The sequence below is a fragment of the Telmatherina bonti genome, assembly GCF_933228915.1.
Source record: "Telmatherina bonti genome assembly, chromosome: 10".
NCBI classification, from domain to species: Eukaryota; Metazoa; Chordata; class Actinopteri; order Atheriniformes; family Telmatherinidae; genus Telmatherina; species Telmatherina bonti.
Window position 1 is genome coordinate 25,404,736 of NC_136628.1, and position 18,132 is coordinate 25,422,867.

At 36.7% G+C, this 18,132-nt stretch overlaps 1 protein-coding gene across 1 annotated transcript; it reads left to right on the forward strand.

Moving 5' to 3' along the window:
- Window positions 1–2,699: 2,699 nt before the first annotated feature.
- On the forward strand, window positions 2,700–12,564 carry cchcr1 (coiled-coil alpha-helical rod protein 1; the record flags this gene model as incomplete). Its single annotated transcript, XM_079247428.1, has 19 exons — window positions 2,700–2,862; window positions 3,151–3,400; window positions 3,495–3,662; window positions 3,792–3,909; window positions 4,151–4,345; window positions 4,597–4,760; window positions 4,870–4,984; window positions 5,170–5,280; window positions 7,102–7,245; window positions 7,339–7,449; window positions 7,679–7,785; window positions 7,859–7,971; window positions 8,074–8,146; window positions 9,090–9,208; window positions 9,291–9,479; window positions 11,767–11,868; window positions 11,994–12,118; window positions 12,210–12,339; window positions 12,437–12,564. Exons 1-19 carry the CDS (start codon window positions 2,793–2,795, stop codon window positions 12,562–12,564), a joined length of 2,532 nt encoding a protein of 843 aa, XP_079103554.1. The 5' UTR covers window positions 2,700–2,792.
- Window positions 12,565–18,132: the final 5,568 nt, after the last annotated feature.

Consider the following 18,132-nt stretch of genomic DNA (forward strand, 5'->3'; position numbering starts at 1 on the left):
ATGAACCATTTCATGACTGTTGCCATAATACTGAAATTCAAACTAAATCCAATTTCATATAGGCAGAAACATTATTTTCTTTTTCCTATTTTACAAGTTAGCATGCCTTTGCCACAGATGGGTTTCTACACTGGACTTCTTACTCCATATAGAGCTGGAAGGTGAGACAAAGGCAATAGTAGTAGATCTCACCATCAGAAAGCAAAGAATCAGCTGAGGTTGTTTGGACATCTGTTAAGGATGCCTTGCAGGAAAACCCAACTCAGAAGACACCCTGAGGAAACTTCTAGCACAGAAAAGGTGATACCAAAAGAAAAAAGTTTTTATTCCATGCATTTGCCAGTCCGTGCTTGAATACTTACTTTTTTTTAATAATGGAAGGATACAATACAAGTTTCCTCAAACATTAAATGAAAAGTAAGAAAGAAAGAAAGAAACAAACAAACAACAAAAGAATTAAAAGATAAATGAAATATAGAAATGAACTGGAGAGGTTTTTTGGGAAAACCATTTACAAGTAATAATGAACAATAATTTGGAAAAGTAACAAATGCAATTTTCTTATTCCTATCTTTGAAGCCATTTTGTCAAACAGATATTTATCATGACCTTTTAAAAAGACATTGTCACTTCATCAGTATTTAACACTTCTTTTAAACTGACCACACAATTAATAGATCATTTAATGTGTGAAAATATATCAAAAGGGATTGTTTTGCAACAATTTAAAAATATTTTTCACTGATTTATGATAGATAGACAATGAAACTCAATGCATATCACTTTGCCAAATTACACATCTCTGTTGACAGTTTGAAACCTGATGAATGCCTTTTTTAAGGCACCTTTTCATTTGTTTTCAGCACTAAGCAGTGAGGCAGTGAATCATCAGTCCAATGTGCTTGCATACTGTCCAAAAAAAGATAAATAAATAAAATAAATAAATAAAAAGAGAGGTGCATTTTAATTCTAACCTCTTACGATGAGGGTGAGCTATCTCCTTTCTAATTCATACTGGATTAACAGCCCCTTTTCATTCTTTTGTTCCACTGCTTTGCTTTTAAAGACATACTGCAGTGTACCATGAACTAGAATAATCATTATAAGCATACAATCTCATCTTGTCCAAATAATGCACAGCACTCAGCTATGTTCATTAAGAAACTGTGTAAATGTACTTATAAAATATATAACCAACACCCTGTCATTCTGTATGACAGCCCTAATGTATTTTGTCCTTTTGTCATTTAGTAAAGTAAATTTTCAAAATAATTGATATAATATTATTGTCACCATGCAATCTGTTATGTAAATGACTCAATCTAGAATGTCTCTTTGTTCCCTCAATACACCATAAATAGATTAGATTATATTAAACTTTAATGAACCCCCAGGGAAAAGTGGGTCATGGCAGCAAAAGAGAACAAAATATATTGTAGGTGAATCCAACTAGAATGGCTGTTGAGCATGCCAGAGGAAAATAAAACAGTTGGAAATGCATCCTAATCAGTAAGATAGTACTGCGTGAAGCCCTTTGTATCTTACAGAGTATGTTATGTTTACAGTTCATAGAGATAACGTGCAAACTAGCTGAGTAAAATTCTTTAACCGGGAAAATACTGGAAAAAAAATTTCCCTGAATATTTTATGTGAACTGCTAATAAAATCATAATTCCAGAGCTGATCTGCATTTAAAAAGATAAACTTATTAATACTGGCATTCAAACTTGCATTCATGAGCCTGGTCGGTATACATATTTCTGCAAGACTGATGATGTATTGCAAAAATATACATTATAACATTATTATCATATTAACATTTGGCTGTCAAACTTGCTCCTAAGGTGAAGCAGCCAATTTAGGAACTGATATTGTTTTAAGTTATAACATAATCACTTAGATTCCTAAGAGAGAACCCTTTCCACATGTACAAAGTAATGTCTCAGCAGTTTCAAAATTACTCAGTAATACCTGAAAAATAATGCCCCTTGGAGCATTGTACTTTTAGAGAAATTACAAGACACGTTTCCATAATTACCTCCAAAAGGTAACAAATAGTCTATATGTATATTTTACAATCTAGAGGACACAGAGACATAAATTCATATAGCCTCTGTTGTGTCACAGTAACTGAATTTCCAGACTAGTTGTGTTGTTTGTTGCCTATAATGGCTTTACAAGGCACGGCACCTGCCATATTTCTTGCTGAGTTTGAGAGGACTACTTCACTACAGACCTCTTCTCATTCACTGCCTTGAGTTAGTAAACCCACATTCTCCCACACATTACAAACACTACATTATTAGTTTTAATATTAAAGATTTAATCTATGAAAACCCAGGTTGTATAATGGGATTAATCCCAGTAAATGCATTGCTGCAATTCATTAATTACAAAAAAACGTAATGCGGTGATTTGAAGCGAGGCAGATTGAGAAAACATCCTGCGAGACAATGTTTAGGGAAAAATAATCCATTCTTTTTTTGGGACTTCCTTTCACTTTCCCGTGATGCACCGCACTGTTGTGTGGTATAGCTAATAGTTAATCTCTCTTTATAAGTGCCCAACATAAATGGACAGGTTTGATGTCGGAATTTGAATTTATCTCACGCATGGTTTGAATACTGATGAAGTTGAATAACAGTTGCAATACTGTACAAACTGAGAGACTGAGTAGCTGCTCGAAGCCGTAACTACGGCAACGTAAACGTGAACCGCGGGAGATCTCCGGTATAAACTAAGTTTTAGTTTCTTAGATTCTACTTCAGTATTTTCAGTATTTTCTGTAGAATATGGAGAGGCATAACTACGGAAAGGAAAGACTCAGAGTGCCCACTGATTTCACTTCACCGGCGCTTTCCAGTAAGTTGCCGAAATTGTATTTTGTTTGACGTTAGCTCTTATTTTTAGTGTTGACTTCATACAACAGCCAAGCTAACATTAGCTTACAGTAAAAGCTTATTATAAACATTTCCAAAGACAAAAGGGTTTAAGGTTGTTCTTGTATTTATTTAGAATTTCTATGCAGGAGAAGCAATTTTTTATCTCTATAATTTCAATGAAAAGGAAATTATATAAGCTTTTATTTAAGAAAAGAAAAGGGCCTTGTTTACTCGTGTCCAAGTATAATAATTGTTTTATGTCATTTAGAAAATATCCAGGAGGACCTTGTACCTCCATCACATTTTGCATCGAGTGGTAAATCTACTGGAACACACACAGTTGTTCAAAACCCAACATCACCACCAACTATCTCATGGGTAAACCCAGTCTTAACATCAGCACCATCGGGCAGTGCCATTCCCACTGATCCATGGCTCGCCATCACTCAAGCTCAACAGGAAATCTTGGAACTGAGGAAGGAAAATCAAAGGATCATGATGTTACACGTTGACAGCCGGTATATCCAGTATTTCCATGACAGATCTTAAAATATCAGAAGCAGTAATTGTCAGTTCATTTGTATGTTAACCACTTATCTTACCCAAATGCAGATCTACAGAAAGAAGTGAGCAGTGGTCCCGACAGGAATCAGAGTGGCGGCTTATGGCAGAGAAGAACAAGACTGAAGCTGAGAGGTTAAAGGGGCAAGTGGAGGCCTTGAAGGAGACTGCAGGAAGATACAGGGAAGAAATGAGAGAAAAAGACTTCACCTTATGCAGGTACCAAATTTGCTCTCATTTTGTGTTGTCAAAGTTTTGTCTTAAACTTTTTTTTATGAATAATCATGTCAGAGTGTAGCAGTAAATGTTTTTGAGTAATCTTAACTTGACATAACTTTTGTGTAACAGACACATCCATGAGTTGGAACTGGTTCGTGATGAACTATCAACAGCTAAGACTGAGCTTAGCCAAGTCAGAGAGGAGCTCAATCTTAGCATTGCACAGAAGGAGAAAATAACCACACAGGTAATGATGTTTACTGACAAAACATTTCATTTTGAGGCTTTCGTAGGCAAGGATAACCTGAGAGTTGCAGGCATCTTGTAGCTTTTGCCATTTGTATTCTTGTGACTTCTTTTTTCATGGTTTTTGTTCTGTTGTTTTCAAGACTTCCCAATAGCTTCCGTTAACCTTTTTAAATACAAAGTTTCATTATAATTGGTCAAAGAAATAATGATTCTTCCTTGTTTGATTCTGTGTCCTGCAGTTTGAAAAACTGAAAGCAGAGTCTGTTGAAGAAATAACAAAGCTTAGGATAGTTTCAGAAAAAAGTAAAGAGGAATCCAAGGAGCTTGCTCTTAAGGTGGAAATGAGCAGGTTGCAGGCTGAAGAGGAGGCTAAACACCAAGCTCTCAGATTGTGTGAACAACTGGATGAAATAAAGATGAAACAGGAAATGCAGGTATGTCTCACAATTTCTAAGAGGAAATGTAAACAACCATGAACTTTAAGTTACATATTGGTGACATATCTCTGACAAAGGCATTTTTTCTTACTTAATACTGACAAGCCACCTTGTCAGTATTAGCTTTGCTAAAATTGGACTTTTTTCTGCAGTAAGCAAGTAAAGAGATATCCTCCCCTTAGGGATAAGTAAGGGGCTATGTTTTTGCATAAATCTTAAAACTTTTCATTGTTTCTCCTTACTTTAAGCTACAACAGGTAAATGCCACCCACTGTGCAGAGCTGGATGAAGCAACAAAAACTAACAGTGAGCTGCAGGACAGACTTAAATCAATAGCCTCAGAAGTGCTGCGGCTAAAAGGCACTCTAATAGAGGTATCAACTGAGAGAGATGGCCTCAAAGAAAATTTAAGGTACCGTTTTCAGTCTAACACTAGAGAGACCTAACCAGCACTTTGTAGTTAAATTCCCTGATATATATTATGTATATAAAGATCTTTGATAATGTGGTTTATCTTTTAGCCAAATGGGACAAGCCTTTGAGACACAATCTGCAACACTGCACAGTCTCAGAAATTACATCGGCCGGCTTGCCCCAGAGAAAGGAGAGAAGGAGCGATTAAATGAAACTGTTGAGGTAGAGACAAGAAAAACTATGCTGATTAAATTAACCTACTGTGGAATTATTGCAGTGGGGCTTCCCCCCCCCCCCCCCCACTAGGCTAATGGAAGAACAAATGAGAAAACAATGTATAAGTTAACATGCATAATCTGCCACATTGTATGATATTTGTTCTGCTCCATGCTTTTTACATTTTGCAGAAGCTGAACAAAGAGAAAGAAACTCTTCAGATGACCACGGAGCTTTTGACAGTGAGGCTTAACTCTTTGAATGAGATAGTCGCCCTCCAGGAAGAGAAAGTAGTAAAGAGGGTAAAAGTTTCTTTCTTTGCATTGCAAAAGGTGGCTGGAAGCCTTTGTTCATAACATATGATGAGCAATTAAAACTGGCTTGCATTGGTTGAATGACTTGGACCAACCAATTGTAATATTTTCAAGAGCAGTATTACCTTGAAAATATGAGAAAGATGTCTGAGGAAGAAACCTCTTAATTGGTCCACAACACACTCATTTTAATTGAAGTCTGCACAGGGTTTAGCTCTGGGAAGGGAAAAGGGTCAGAAGAGATGGCTAAGTCTTAATTAAGTCATTTGCCTGAACACTTAATCTGGGGTGCTCTGCTAAAACTGTCTCTGTGTTTATAGAATTACTTTACAAGTGTCTTTTATTTGTGTTTCCTTGTCTTGGAAAAATCTTGACAATTTCTTAAGATGAATAATAATCATTGTAAACAGCTATTTACAGCTTTTAAATGATAGTTTGAGTACAGAGTAATGTCAGATAGTTGCCCTAAGTATAGAAAGAGAAGCACAAAGAGTTCATTTCAGTGGCCTGGACAACTCCTGCAACACATTGTTTGAGAGTCCTTAATTTAAAATTGCCACATTAATACCATAAGGCTCTGCTGGCTTGAACTACCATCAAGCCAAAGCATGCTTGTAGTTCGAGACTTGAAGTTCTGAGCCAAAAAAAAAAAAAGACGATTTGCATTCAAATTGTGGACTTGCTAGTCTTGGACTATTATCCTAGGACTTGCCCACAATAAATGACTGCAAAATGGCAAAAGGTCTTCAGTAGTGAAAGTTTTCTGGATCCAGGAATTTTTAAGGCGTCTTATCTACAAGGGAGATATGGACAGTGAAGCCATTAGAGCTTCCAACTCAAAGTGAATACACACAATCATTCATTCATTAATTTTCCTAACCGCTTAATCCAATTCAGGGTCGCGGGGAAGCTGGAGCCTATCCCAGCAGTCTTAGGGCGAAAGGTAGGGTACACCCTGGACAGCTCGCCAGTCCATCACAAGGCAATACACACAATCATTAGCAAAAAAAAAAATATATATATATATACAATGGCTTGTCTGAGTGGTTGTTGCTATAAATTACTTTAAAGCAAAAGAATGTGAGCTATCTAAAAGCCCAAATCCATACAGGCAGAATGAAAGTAAAGCTGTTGAATAAAATGAATGAGTTTAAAAATATTAGGGATTTTCTTTACTCTTAAATGTTTTCTTCCTTTTCCCTCATTAATGTATCTGTATTTCCACAATGCAGTTGTTTTATTTTATGTTTTAGTTATGTTTTGTTAAAAGCACTTTGGTCATCTGTGGGTTGTTAGAAAATGCTATTTAAATAAAGTGTTATTAACACAATTAAAAATAACAATAGCAACATCAACAGACAAGTCAACCTTAAAACTGCACAATTAAAAATAGCTGTGTACAACACCATACCTGCTATAGCACTTGTTTAAATGACTGAAGGCACAGAGTTCCATCTAGATAATCCTTATTATGAAGGTTCAGTTAAAACAAAATTGTGATTGAAACAGGATGAAGGTTGTTTGGAAAAATTCCTAAATAGTCCGAGAGATGGGGCAAATGTACTGAGGAGAACTGATGGTCGTACCATTCTGAATGAGAAGAAAATCATGACATTATGTTTGAAAGCTCTTCAACTACACTTCGATACTACAAAACTTTGCACAGTAATGTACTTTTGAAAGAGGAAAAATAGCACAAAACATTCAAAATACTTTGGAGATGTCTAGTCATTATTAACTCGTAAACTGAGTTTTACTGAAATAATACATTATTGTGTACATATGCCTTACCTATGTGTGTTTCAGCAGGCCTTAACAGATCCACTAGTGAAGAATGGGTCTGAGGGACTACAAGTGCTTCAGTTATGGAGAGAAAAAGTGTTCAAGTTATGTGTCCAGCTTCGGTCAAAGGACATTGAGATAAAAAGAGAGAAGGATCAGCTGCTGTCAGAAGTATGAAAACACTCACACTTATCACACTGCAGAACCAACAAGTCCAAAGTGTTTGAAGGTGTTAGAAATCTAAGACTGCTTTGTGGATTTTAGGTGAGATCCATGGAGCAGAAACTTCAGCAGGAGCAGCTGCGGACAAGTGTCCTCCAGCACAGTCTGCATGACAGAGTAGCCGAGCTGGACCTGGAGAAGGTGGAGAAGGAGGTGAGCAGGATAACTGAAGGGATTTCATTTTTTGTTTGAAATTGCGATGCTGGTGAGTACAGCAAAAAATGCAGACTGCATAAAATCTTTGCAAGGTTCGAAGATTTGTACAAGATTTTCGGAAGCGCAGGTTTAAAAAGACATTCCAAGATTTCCCAGTTCATAGAGGAAAAAACAGATGTATATAAGATTCGCTGTCATAGGTAGTGTGTGTGTGTCTTCCTTCCAGACATTGAAACAGAACTTGGCCAAGGTTCACAATGAAAATGCTGAACTGAAGTCACAGAACAAGAAAGCAGAAGTGGACATTAAAATCCTGACAGAGGCTGTGCAGAGGTAAGATGATTTCATTAAAACTTTTTTTTCCGTAATCACTCATCACAGATGATACATTTAGTCTGTCTTCCAGGTTCAGTCAGAAATTTCAAAGCAAAGTAGCAGAGGTGGAAGCAGCTAAAGCAAGGCTTAACACTTTTACCCAGAGGCTTTCTTTTGCGAAAAGAAGAGTGGAGACAATCCAAGGTACACACGCACTGGAGGTCAAAATATGGATAGTTATGCTACAGTTTGAAGTGTATGTTGTATAGTTTGTAAAGAATGAACATAATGTTTTTGTTTTCACAGGTTTGGTCATGAGGAGAGTGGCTCTGCAGAAAATTGAGCAGGCCTGTAAACAAGCAGAACAACATAATGACAGGTACCGTTTAGGTGTCGACATTTTTACAAAACATTTTTACAATATTTGTGTTGGAAGGTTGAAACTGCAGACATCAGCGGTGTGCATAGGATTTATAGGATTATACAGTACTGTGCAAAACTCTTAAACCACCCCTGATTTCTTACCTTTTTGTAAAAAAAAAAAACAGGAAAGACGTGCAGCTTTTATTTAATGTGCAAACATAACTGAAAATACAATATAAAGGGCAAACACAATATATGACCTAAAGTAATCCTAAGAGGGAGTTCTTTGGGTTTTATGAAAGGCATTTCCAAGCTCCTCTTTGGATGTTGGATTGCTTTTGTTCTCTGTCAAAGATGTCAAGATAATCCCACATTGATTCATTAATGTTGAAATCCAGTTTCTCCATAATGATGCCATTGGTTTTCAGTCCAGTTCCTCTTTGGCACGTTTAAGCCCTTTCTTTCTGTTTTCCTTCCTTAAAAATGGCTTAGTTACGCCCTCCTCTTGGTGCAGAAAGACTGCTTTCAAAAAGACGTTTTAAAGCTTTAAAAGGTTTCTGCCTTTGTTTAATCCATGATAATAAATGTGGTCAGTATTAAGAAGCTCAAGTGTATATATATATATATATAATTATATATATATATATGTATATATATATATATATATATATATATATATATATATATATATATATATATATATATATATATATATATATATACATATACATACACATGAAACATTACCTTAAAATCATCTGATGAAAAACACCTTTAAAGTCTGAAATAATGAGAGCTGGCTGAAGATTTTTCTCATTTACATGTTATTCTTTTGGTCATGTGAAAAGCCTTTTTTGGACACATTTTCTTTGTTTTACAGAAGCAGTTGTTTCTCAACTAGACTGCTTGACTGTCTGCTCTTTTATTTGCGCTTTCATTTTGTATTTGCTGCCCTGCAGCATCACAAGTCTCAAGACAGAGCTCAGTTTGGTGTGTGAAGAGAGAGACAAACTCGCTGAAGAGCTCAAAAGAACTCCAGAACTCATCGAGAAAGCCTTGGCTGATCTGAAAGAACAACGTGAGGCTTCTTGCAAGTCGCCACTTCTACATTATACATTTTTAGCAAATATATATAAATCACTTTTCTATGTCATCAAAAGATGAAAGTAAAGTTATGCAGCAGCAGCAGGAGCTGGAACAGTACTGCACTGAAGTCAAGCTGGCTATAGCTGGTAAAGAAAAAGCTGAGCAAAGTCTGCAGCAGATCCACATTCAGCTGGAGGAGAGCTACGTCAGCCTGGAGCAACTCCGCTCTGAATTGCTCCGCCAGCAAGAGGACAGTGAACAAGGTGAGGAAACCTTGTGCTATCCAATTCATTTCGGTTTAATTCAGCTTTATTTGTATCATGCCATTTCACAAAAATGTCATCTCAGGGCACTTTCCTGACAAATCGATTTGAGCCAATTCATTTAGATCCAATCAATTATTTATACAAGCCAATTCATTAAAAAAGTAGCCTAGCTAAGGAAACCAACAGATCAAATCGAATATTGACTTCGATTCAGTCCCTCATCCTGATCTTGCATGGGGCAGTGGGCAACACTGGGCAATAGTAGAGAGTAATTGTCCATTTCATAGATGTTTTTGGACCATTCTTCTTCTCCTATGTGTTATGTAGCTTTATGGGAACAGTTTTGTGCCTCAATAACATCTCATTGCTAGTTGTTCAGGGAGAGTTACTAAGTTTCCCTCCATCAAGTTTTTACAACTCGATTAGAGGATTCAACCTGTTCATATTGGAAATGTGCTTTAAAATACATTAAACAGTTAAAATAAAAGTCACTTCATCAAGTATATGCCGAAAGAGTGTATGCTTATATTAACCATCCATTCTGATTATTGTGTGTCTTCTGTAGCACTCAGAAATGCAATTCACTTTTCATTTTCCTCTTTTTACTCTTCTAGTACACTTCTATAAAGTGTCCACTACATTTTATACTTTTATTAAATGTGTACATGGATCTTCCCTCTAGCAGGACCCATCAAATGGAAGATGCATTTACACTTTCCTTAAATCTTGGTACATGGATTTTCTCTTTGATGGGTCCTGGAAGACAGAGATGTTCCAGTACTGTAACCTAAAGTTGGACTGGGGGTCAGTTTGGAACAAAGTTCTGCTTTTCTCCCACTACCTGGATCACCAAACAAATGCACTAAAACTGTGTGGATAGAATTATGTTAACCCTAGAAAGCTACACAGTTTTGACTGATCCACAGTGCGCTCTGTGTCCTCTGGGTACTCATCATATCTTCCACCATAGGCTTTGTGAAAGTCCACCTGTAGTTAGCTTTTAGAATATGATCTCGACTAATCCCACTGGCTGTGTCTATGTCTTTATCAGGTTCGCTCCTGAATGATCTATGCCAGCTGTTCACCACATCTTTTAAAAAAAAAAAAAAAAAAGGATCGTGTACTGGCCTTACTGCTACTAAGAAGTGAATTCCTGTAAGATGGAAACAACAGTGCAAAAAAATCAGTAAAGAAATGCATTCTTACATTTCTCTGTATAATTTACCTTCAGCCCATCACTCCTGGTCTGATTGAAATAAAGGAGTGGATTATGATTTTGAAAACTGGTGACGTGAGAAAGTGAGGGAGTGAATTTGTCATATCACTATATGTTGTTGATTTTTGCTTTTCCTTTCCTTTCAGCTTTTATTTGTATCGTTCTGTTCCTATTTTTGCATTTTATGAAATAACAAAGGAACATTTGAAGAAAAAGAAATGTGAATAAATATCAAATATTATATCTGATATCTAAATTACATTGAATCCAATATTCCCTTTCCTCCAAGCTCTGTTTTTCTTACAGGGAGAACCTGCCCCCGACTTGTAAACAACTTAAACTTTTGCTTTTTGGTGCTGGAAACGTGCCAGTGATGCACGCATATTAATACTGCTTGATTTCAAAATGAGGAAATTTCCGTGCCTTATTTTGAAGTTTCTCCACTATGTGCTTTGCCTTTATAGAAACACATGAACCTCTTGAGATACGGATTGCTCGTAGCTGCATGACGTTATTGCCAGGATAGTCCGATCTCAGAAGATGGATTCAAAATGGAAATAATTTAAATATATTTACTGAGTTCAGAGAGTAAAAATTGCTGGAGGTGATGATCGCGTCAAAACCTTGAGGCAAGCGTGCTTCTCAGTGGGGATGAGAGGCAGGTGTACGAGCAAGTCTGGATGACAGATTGACAGGCAGGCATGTGGTGAGCCATAGCGGCTAAAACAACAACCTGGTGATGAGTGGATGAAGATTTACAGCTGATCTGCTGCTGAGCTGATGAGTAGGAGGATAGCAGGCAGGTGTACAGGTTGAGCAACAGCAAGGGAGCTGTGTGAGTGACACACCTACAATATACACACACACACACACACACACACACACACACACACATGCACACACATAGACAGGGAAGCAAGGGAAAGGAAATGTTGGAAACACAAGGAATAAACTGGTTTAAAACTAAACAGGTGTTTTTCTTTTACTTCCCTGCTATGTTGCTTCCTGATAAGCTGATAAAATAAAATATGGTGTAATTCCTGAGAGGTATTTGCTTTTCTCTTTCAGCTTTGCAGAAAAGAGTGTCTGAGATTGAAGACCAGTATGCTGAGAAGCTAAGAGAGATGGAGGTTCAGGTCATTACAGCGAGGAGAGAGCACACCAAAGCAGGTACTGAGATGAGCACCGCTCTGCTTTAAGTCACAGCAGCTTAACGGTGGGGAATGAAGCCATATCTTTAATGCAGACAGTGATATAACGGCATGTCCCTGTGGCCTATGACCTGTCTGTTGCAGTTATGACTTTGCGGCAGTTTCAGAAAGAGGCAAGAAAACAGGACAAAGTGAAAGAGACTCAACATTTGGAGACTGAAAGCGCAAAGGAGGATGCACTAAATAAACACCTGAAGGAGAAAAAGAAGGTTGAAAATGTTCTTTCTGTATGAAACAGAGTTTTAGAAATGGCTGTTTCTTTGTCCTACAATTTTTGGGGGAAATTTTTTTTTCCCTCAGGCCATTGGAACAGAAGAGATAAAATATCCAAAGGCTCACACAACGCTGCAAAAAGCTGCTGCTCCTGGAAATCAACAAAAATCTTCGGAGAGAAAGTGCTCTATTGAAACAGAAGCCCATTTACCAACAGGTAAAAAAAATATTTTTTTTTTTTTTTTTTTTTTTTTTTTTTAAATGCCACATTTTTACATGGATGTAACTGATTCAACCTGTTTGTGTCTTCTCAGAGAGACTGCTGTGTGTTTTAGAGGAGCTCAGTACACTCAGTGCTGCAGTGGTTAACAGTTCTGAGGACTCGGTGGAGGAAGACGGATGGAGTGACGGTGTGAGACCGTCAGACAGCCTGCACAGCTAATACCTGAGGATGAGTCATTGAAGCCAAGTGAACACACATTTAATTTGTACAAAAGATGGGCAGCATTGATGCCTCAGAAGCTACAGGAAACTATTAGATGAGTCAAGCAACAGAAAATTATGCAATGCACATTCAATTTCCTAGCAAGAATAACTGCTACCTGATGTTGGTACTATATATTTGATCTCAAGGCTTTAACATTTCATCAAAACGCTAAATATTTATAGTCAGTATGACTAGAAGAACTTGTAAATCAAACAGCTCTGTCCATTCAGCCGGCACATTCTAAAGATCGTACTCAAGCAAAATATATGCAATTTATTCATGGAAATTAAGCAGTTTTTTGTATGAGCACAAACAAATTGATAAAATTAATAGGTTCTATGAGCTTTTTATCAGATGGCAAAGGGAAGCAGATCAGATAAAAAAAACAGTAGACATCTTACTTGTCTGGCAAATCTGGACTGTAGAATCACAGTATTTTCTGAGTGGTTTCATGTGTTTTTAATCTAACTTATAATAAAGTATTTTTATATTGGATATTTTATTGTGTTAAACTGTGAAGTTGTGTTTTGGGTAAGCATAAATATATTTGTAAAATTAAAGCTCATAAACAAGTTGTTAACATGTATATTTGAATCTAGGTTAAGGCAGATTTTTTAAAAATAATTTGAAAGTTATCAGGATTGCAAAGAGAACACACACAATGCTATGATTTTTTAAAAGTCCACTGAGAACGCTGAATTTTAGAGCAGGTTTTAATTTGACTTCTGCATCTGTCACATTTCTTTTTATAGTTTAGTAAATGTAGAAGATCTCTTTAAGGTTTCATGTTACAATTAATCAATATTTTCTATCTGATACTCCTTTATAGAGCAGTCATGGGACTGATGATGATAAACACTGAGATGAACCAGATAATTAAGCTATTTGTCATGTTGTCACAAATTCCAATAAATTTTGCAGCAGTTCAAAGTTTCAAGCCTCCAGGTAAAAGCACCTAATGGAGAACCTCAGGAGAGTGAAAATGCGAATAAAGTCTTGACTTTCCTACTCAAGGATAATTTGCAGGGACACACTCATAGCTGGAGAGGTGATTCATCACTGCAAGCAGATGCATAATAAATAAATAAATGCATCAAATTTATTTATTATAAAAGAATAATACCGGGCTTTGTGCAGTCTTGCTCATATTTGGTGCAAAATTAATTTGGTATGATACCAAAATTTTACGAATGTGAATAATAAAGGAGATGTATAGGTTAAACTTTATGTATTACTTTATTCAGCTACTGCTGTTTATATTGCATATTTGCTTAGTGGGTTTTGAGTTGATGTTAGTTGTGACATAATATTCAACTGCAGATATCTATGTCTACAGAGATGTCATGAATATCACAGTATTAATATGTCTGCATTTGTTGACAGTTGTGGTGTACAGCAAATTCTTGGCTTTAAATTGTCTTTAATGCGCTTAAAGCCCAGTAGAGGGCACTGTTGTCATGGGCTATGGCAGCCTATGCTGGGTTCACAGGCATTTTTGAGAACAAGACTTAGTTGCTTCCACTGAAGAGGTTGAGGAAGAATATGATTTCTGCAGGTAAAATGTAGTCTTTCATACCTGCAGCTTGATGTTGCATGTATGTGTTTCTAAGTTCACTTGTAAATGTGATGCAAATTTTTCCTCTGTTAGTCTTGACTTAATACTTGCAATATCAATTATGTTTCTAAAGAACATTGCTTCAAAACAAACAAGTGAAATAACAAGAAAATGCTGCAAAATTCTTGTCCTTTCCTGTAGATGATTGTATGCTCAGTCCTTCAGCGTGGCTGAAATGAATGTTCCACTGAATAGCCTGATGAAATATGTTTATAGGTCTTAAGAGAGCAAGCAAGAAGGAACAGTGCAGCATTCAGACAACATAGTGAGAAAGTGATAAATAATTTAGTAGAGCATTTCAGTCCAGAATAAAAATATCTAACGGACTGGGTTATATAAAAAACATACCGTTCAATAAGTCCATCACAAATGATATTAACGGTTTAGGATTAATGAAATTTTAGATATTGCAATAGACCAGAGCAAACGAGTAAAATTTGCAGTAATATCACCTCCGATCTTAAACCAGCACGTTGATCTGGCTCCACTGACTCATACGCTGCTATCAAAAGATTGCAAATCACTGTTGTGTGCCGGACTGTGTGTTTTTGTGCAGACTTCTGCCTTCTGGTTCAGAGGGTGATATTGTGTTGTCACAATTCACCGTGTCAGATCAGAAGATCTGCTGTCACTGACCCAGCTCGTCATTAAATGTTCTTTCCACTGCCTGTACATTGGAGAAAGCTTTCTATCCTTTTGCTGAATGATTAATGGCTTTATTACTGCTAAATGTTGGATGAAATATTTATGATGAAATACAAAGAATCTAATAGTTATCTTGGGACTATACAAGTCTGGTGTTACTGTTCACACTGAGAAATTAAAGCAAATGTTAGGACCAGATGCCCAAGTGCACATTTTTGTAGAAGTGATATTTAGGGCACAAAAAACAGGGCACTGTTCATTGCTGGCTAACTTTCCCAAATGTCATACAGTTTTCTAAGTGTTGTGAAAGTTAGCAGTTGCACAGCCTGCAATATACTCTGTCACACTTTGTCATATGTCCCCAAAGTAGACTTCTCTTGGGGACAGTCCTCAATCAAGTTTATTACAGCCAACTCCTGGAAAAAACTGGAATTTTTACCACTGCCTAGTCTCTCTCTGGGTCATTGAAATCCTACTATGAACAACTAATAGAGAATGTCCTGCTTTTTTTAGTTTCCATTTTCTACGACTAACATGCGATTAATCTTAAAATTTGGACTCTTAATCGTCTGCTCTGCTTTCAAACTAGAGCACTGCAGGCCACCAAATAAGTTTTCAGACAAAGTGCCCATTTTGGAACAAATCTTTGGTTGTAACAAAAGGATAACGCAGGCCTGGTGTTGGATAAGAGGCCTGTCCAGGTTATAGCCCGCTTCTGAGCTGATAGCAACTGGGATTAGCTTTAGCCCCCAGGGACGCTGAGTTGGAATGAGTGGGTGTAAAAGACAGATAGATGATTGGAAAGAAATAACACAGCACTTTGATTAATCTACTTGGCTTGTCCTTATCTTTGTAAAGTTCCTGCGGGCCGGATGTCAGAGCAAACCAAAGTCCATGTCAAGGCTGAAGTTATCGAGTAGGTCAGGGGTGTTGACCACCAGAACTGCATGCTGCATAAGAGCCTTGGTAATTGCTGTCCAGTGCTATGGAGGGCCATGCTGCAGGGTAGAACAGCAGCTTCAGTGGCTGTGTAAGGAAAAGCAGCCAAATAACTATTTATAGATGCAGCAAGCAATGTGGGGCATTGTTCAGGGCAGTTACAGTGGACCGAACTGAGCAGTTTTCAAATGACAGAAACAATGAATGTATGCATGCTGTTTCCAGTGGCAACAGATATGATCTATTTTGTGCTGTGATGTCAATTTGCTACAGTGTCTTCTGCATCTTTAAGTCAGAATATATAATAAACACGCAAAACAGAATGCATCGATACTTATCATTACAGAGCTGTAAACCTTAAACAATCAACAACATATTTATCACCCATTGTCGTCATGTCCTTTAATACATATTGAGAACAGACAAATGAAGAGTGTACAACATTTCAGCGACCACATTACAGGGATGTTCAGCATACTTTTTGCAAATGTCTGCAAACAGGCTTTCATCCATGTGGGATTAAGGCTCCACCTGTGCCAATCAGCCACCTTGTTTAGAGAAGTCATTTCAGTAATTTAGTCCACAGCAGTATGATGTTGATCATGTTTACTTTGAAGCACAAATAAATTAACAGTGACACCCTTTGTTACCCCTTCTGTTCAGGAGACAAATGAGTAAGTTAACCTGAATTACTTTTTTTTCTTTTTTATAAATGAGGCTGAAAAACAAAAAGTTGATGGTAAAGGCTGAGTCACTTTGCAGGCATTTTGATAAATGAATGCACTTGTTTTTAATTGGCTTTCTTTGTGAAATATTTGCAGAAATTAAGTTGAATTAAACTGAAGTTGGCGGTGTCACGCTGTCACAATCTGCAGCTTGCTCTTGTTGTAAGATATATTACTATAAAGCAAATGTACTAGTATGTTAAGCATTTCTTAGTACAACCTTGCTGCAAATAGCCATTGATCAATTAATGCTTTTTAAATAAGCAGGACTGGACTGAAAAATAAACAATGCTAGTTTGTGTACTACCAGTGTAGCTGCAACTTAATTTTCCCCATTTTGAGGTGGTTTTTTTTTTTTTTTTTTTTTTTTTTTTTTTTTTTTTTTTTTTGGTTGCATCTTTATCCTTCCCCCTTTAGGGGAAGTGTCGAGATACTTTTATTTTTTCCAACACCCACCCATCCTTCCTCATATCATCGGCGCCAGTAAAACTGACTGCGGGGCCTAAGCTTCAGTTCGGTTCTGTAAACTTGTCATAAATGTTAAATGTCTGTATGCCAAACCTTGGACGAGCTGGTTTGTACCTTGAATTTCCCCTCGGGGATGAATAAAGTATCTTTGATTTGATTGATTTTATCAATCATGTCCCCATCACTTTTTTCCCCCCATTATGGTATTATTATTCAATATTATTGGAATCTCTCTGGTTGAATAATAATATTCTTCCTAATGATATTTGACCTGTGCTTTCTGAAAATGTAATCTTAAAAATTTAGATATATATTAGTGATGACAATGTTTAAAGATGATGTGAATCAATGCACTAAACCTGATGGTAGTTCTGTCCTCTAAAACAGCTGTTGTTGAGATATAATCAAGCAGAAACAAGGGAACAAAGAACATCTGAGGGGAAAAAAATGAACATCCATAATTAAAATTGCCTTTGTAATTTGTTTTGTTTGTAGTACTTTGCCTCCCGTGTATTCAGTTTTAGGTGTGGAAAAGCCTAATCAAATTTACATTAATATTCATCTGTGCTGGCACACCTTAGCTCCCTCTGGTTCCTAACACCCTTTTCAAATAATACTTACTAATTACAAGATTTCCAGACTCTTGTTTTGTCATTTTTTTCTAATTTGGGAGCAATCTGTTCCATAAAATATCAATTTTAATTCAGTTGCTGCTTTGTCTTCCAAGGCCACTTGTTGCTTGATAGAAATCAACATTTGATAGTTTAATTAAACGTTTAATGCAGCAATCGAAGTGTGAACATTTTTGTCTGAGTGAAATGAACATTTTTCCAGTTATACATCATCAAACAATTTCACCATGTCAAGGAAAAACACTAAATGGCTCACCAAAACAATTTTCCACACCTTTGTTATTGCAGAGTGCTGTGACTCAGTCCTCTACATAAAGACGCTGCCTTAGTGCAGTCATGTTGGAAAGAATTTAGACTCAATCAAACTGGCACATACCTGACAGACAACATTATGCTGGATGATTATTTAAAAACTGTCTTTGTTATTTTGAAGTTTCCAGTCTACAAAAGCAGCTACTGTAGCTTTTAAGTTAAAAATGGGAATACATTTTAGGAATGT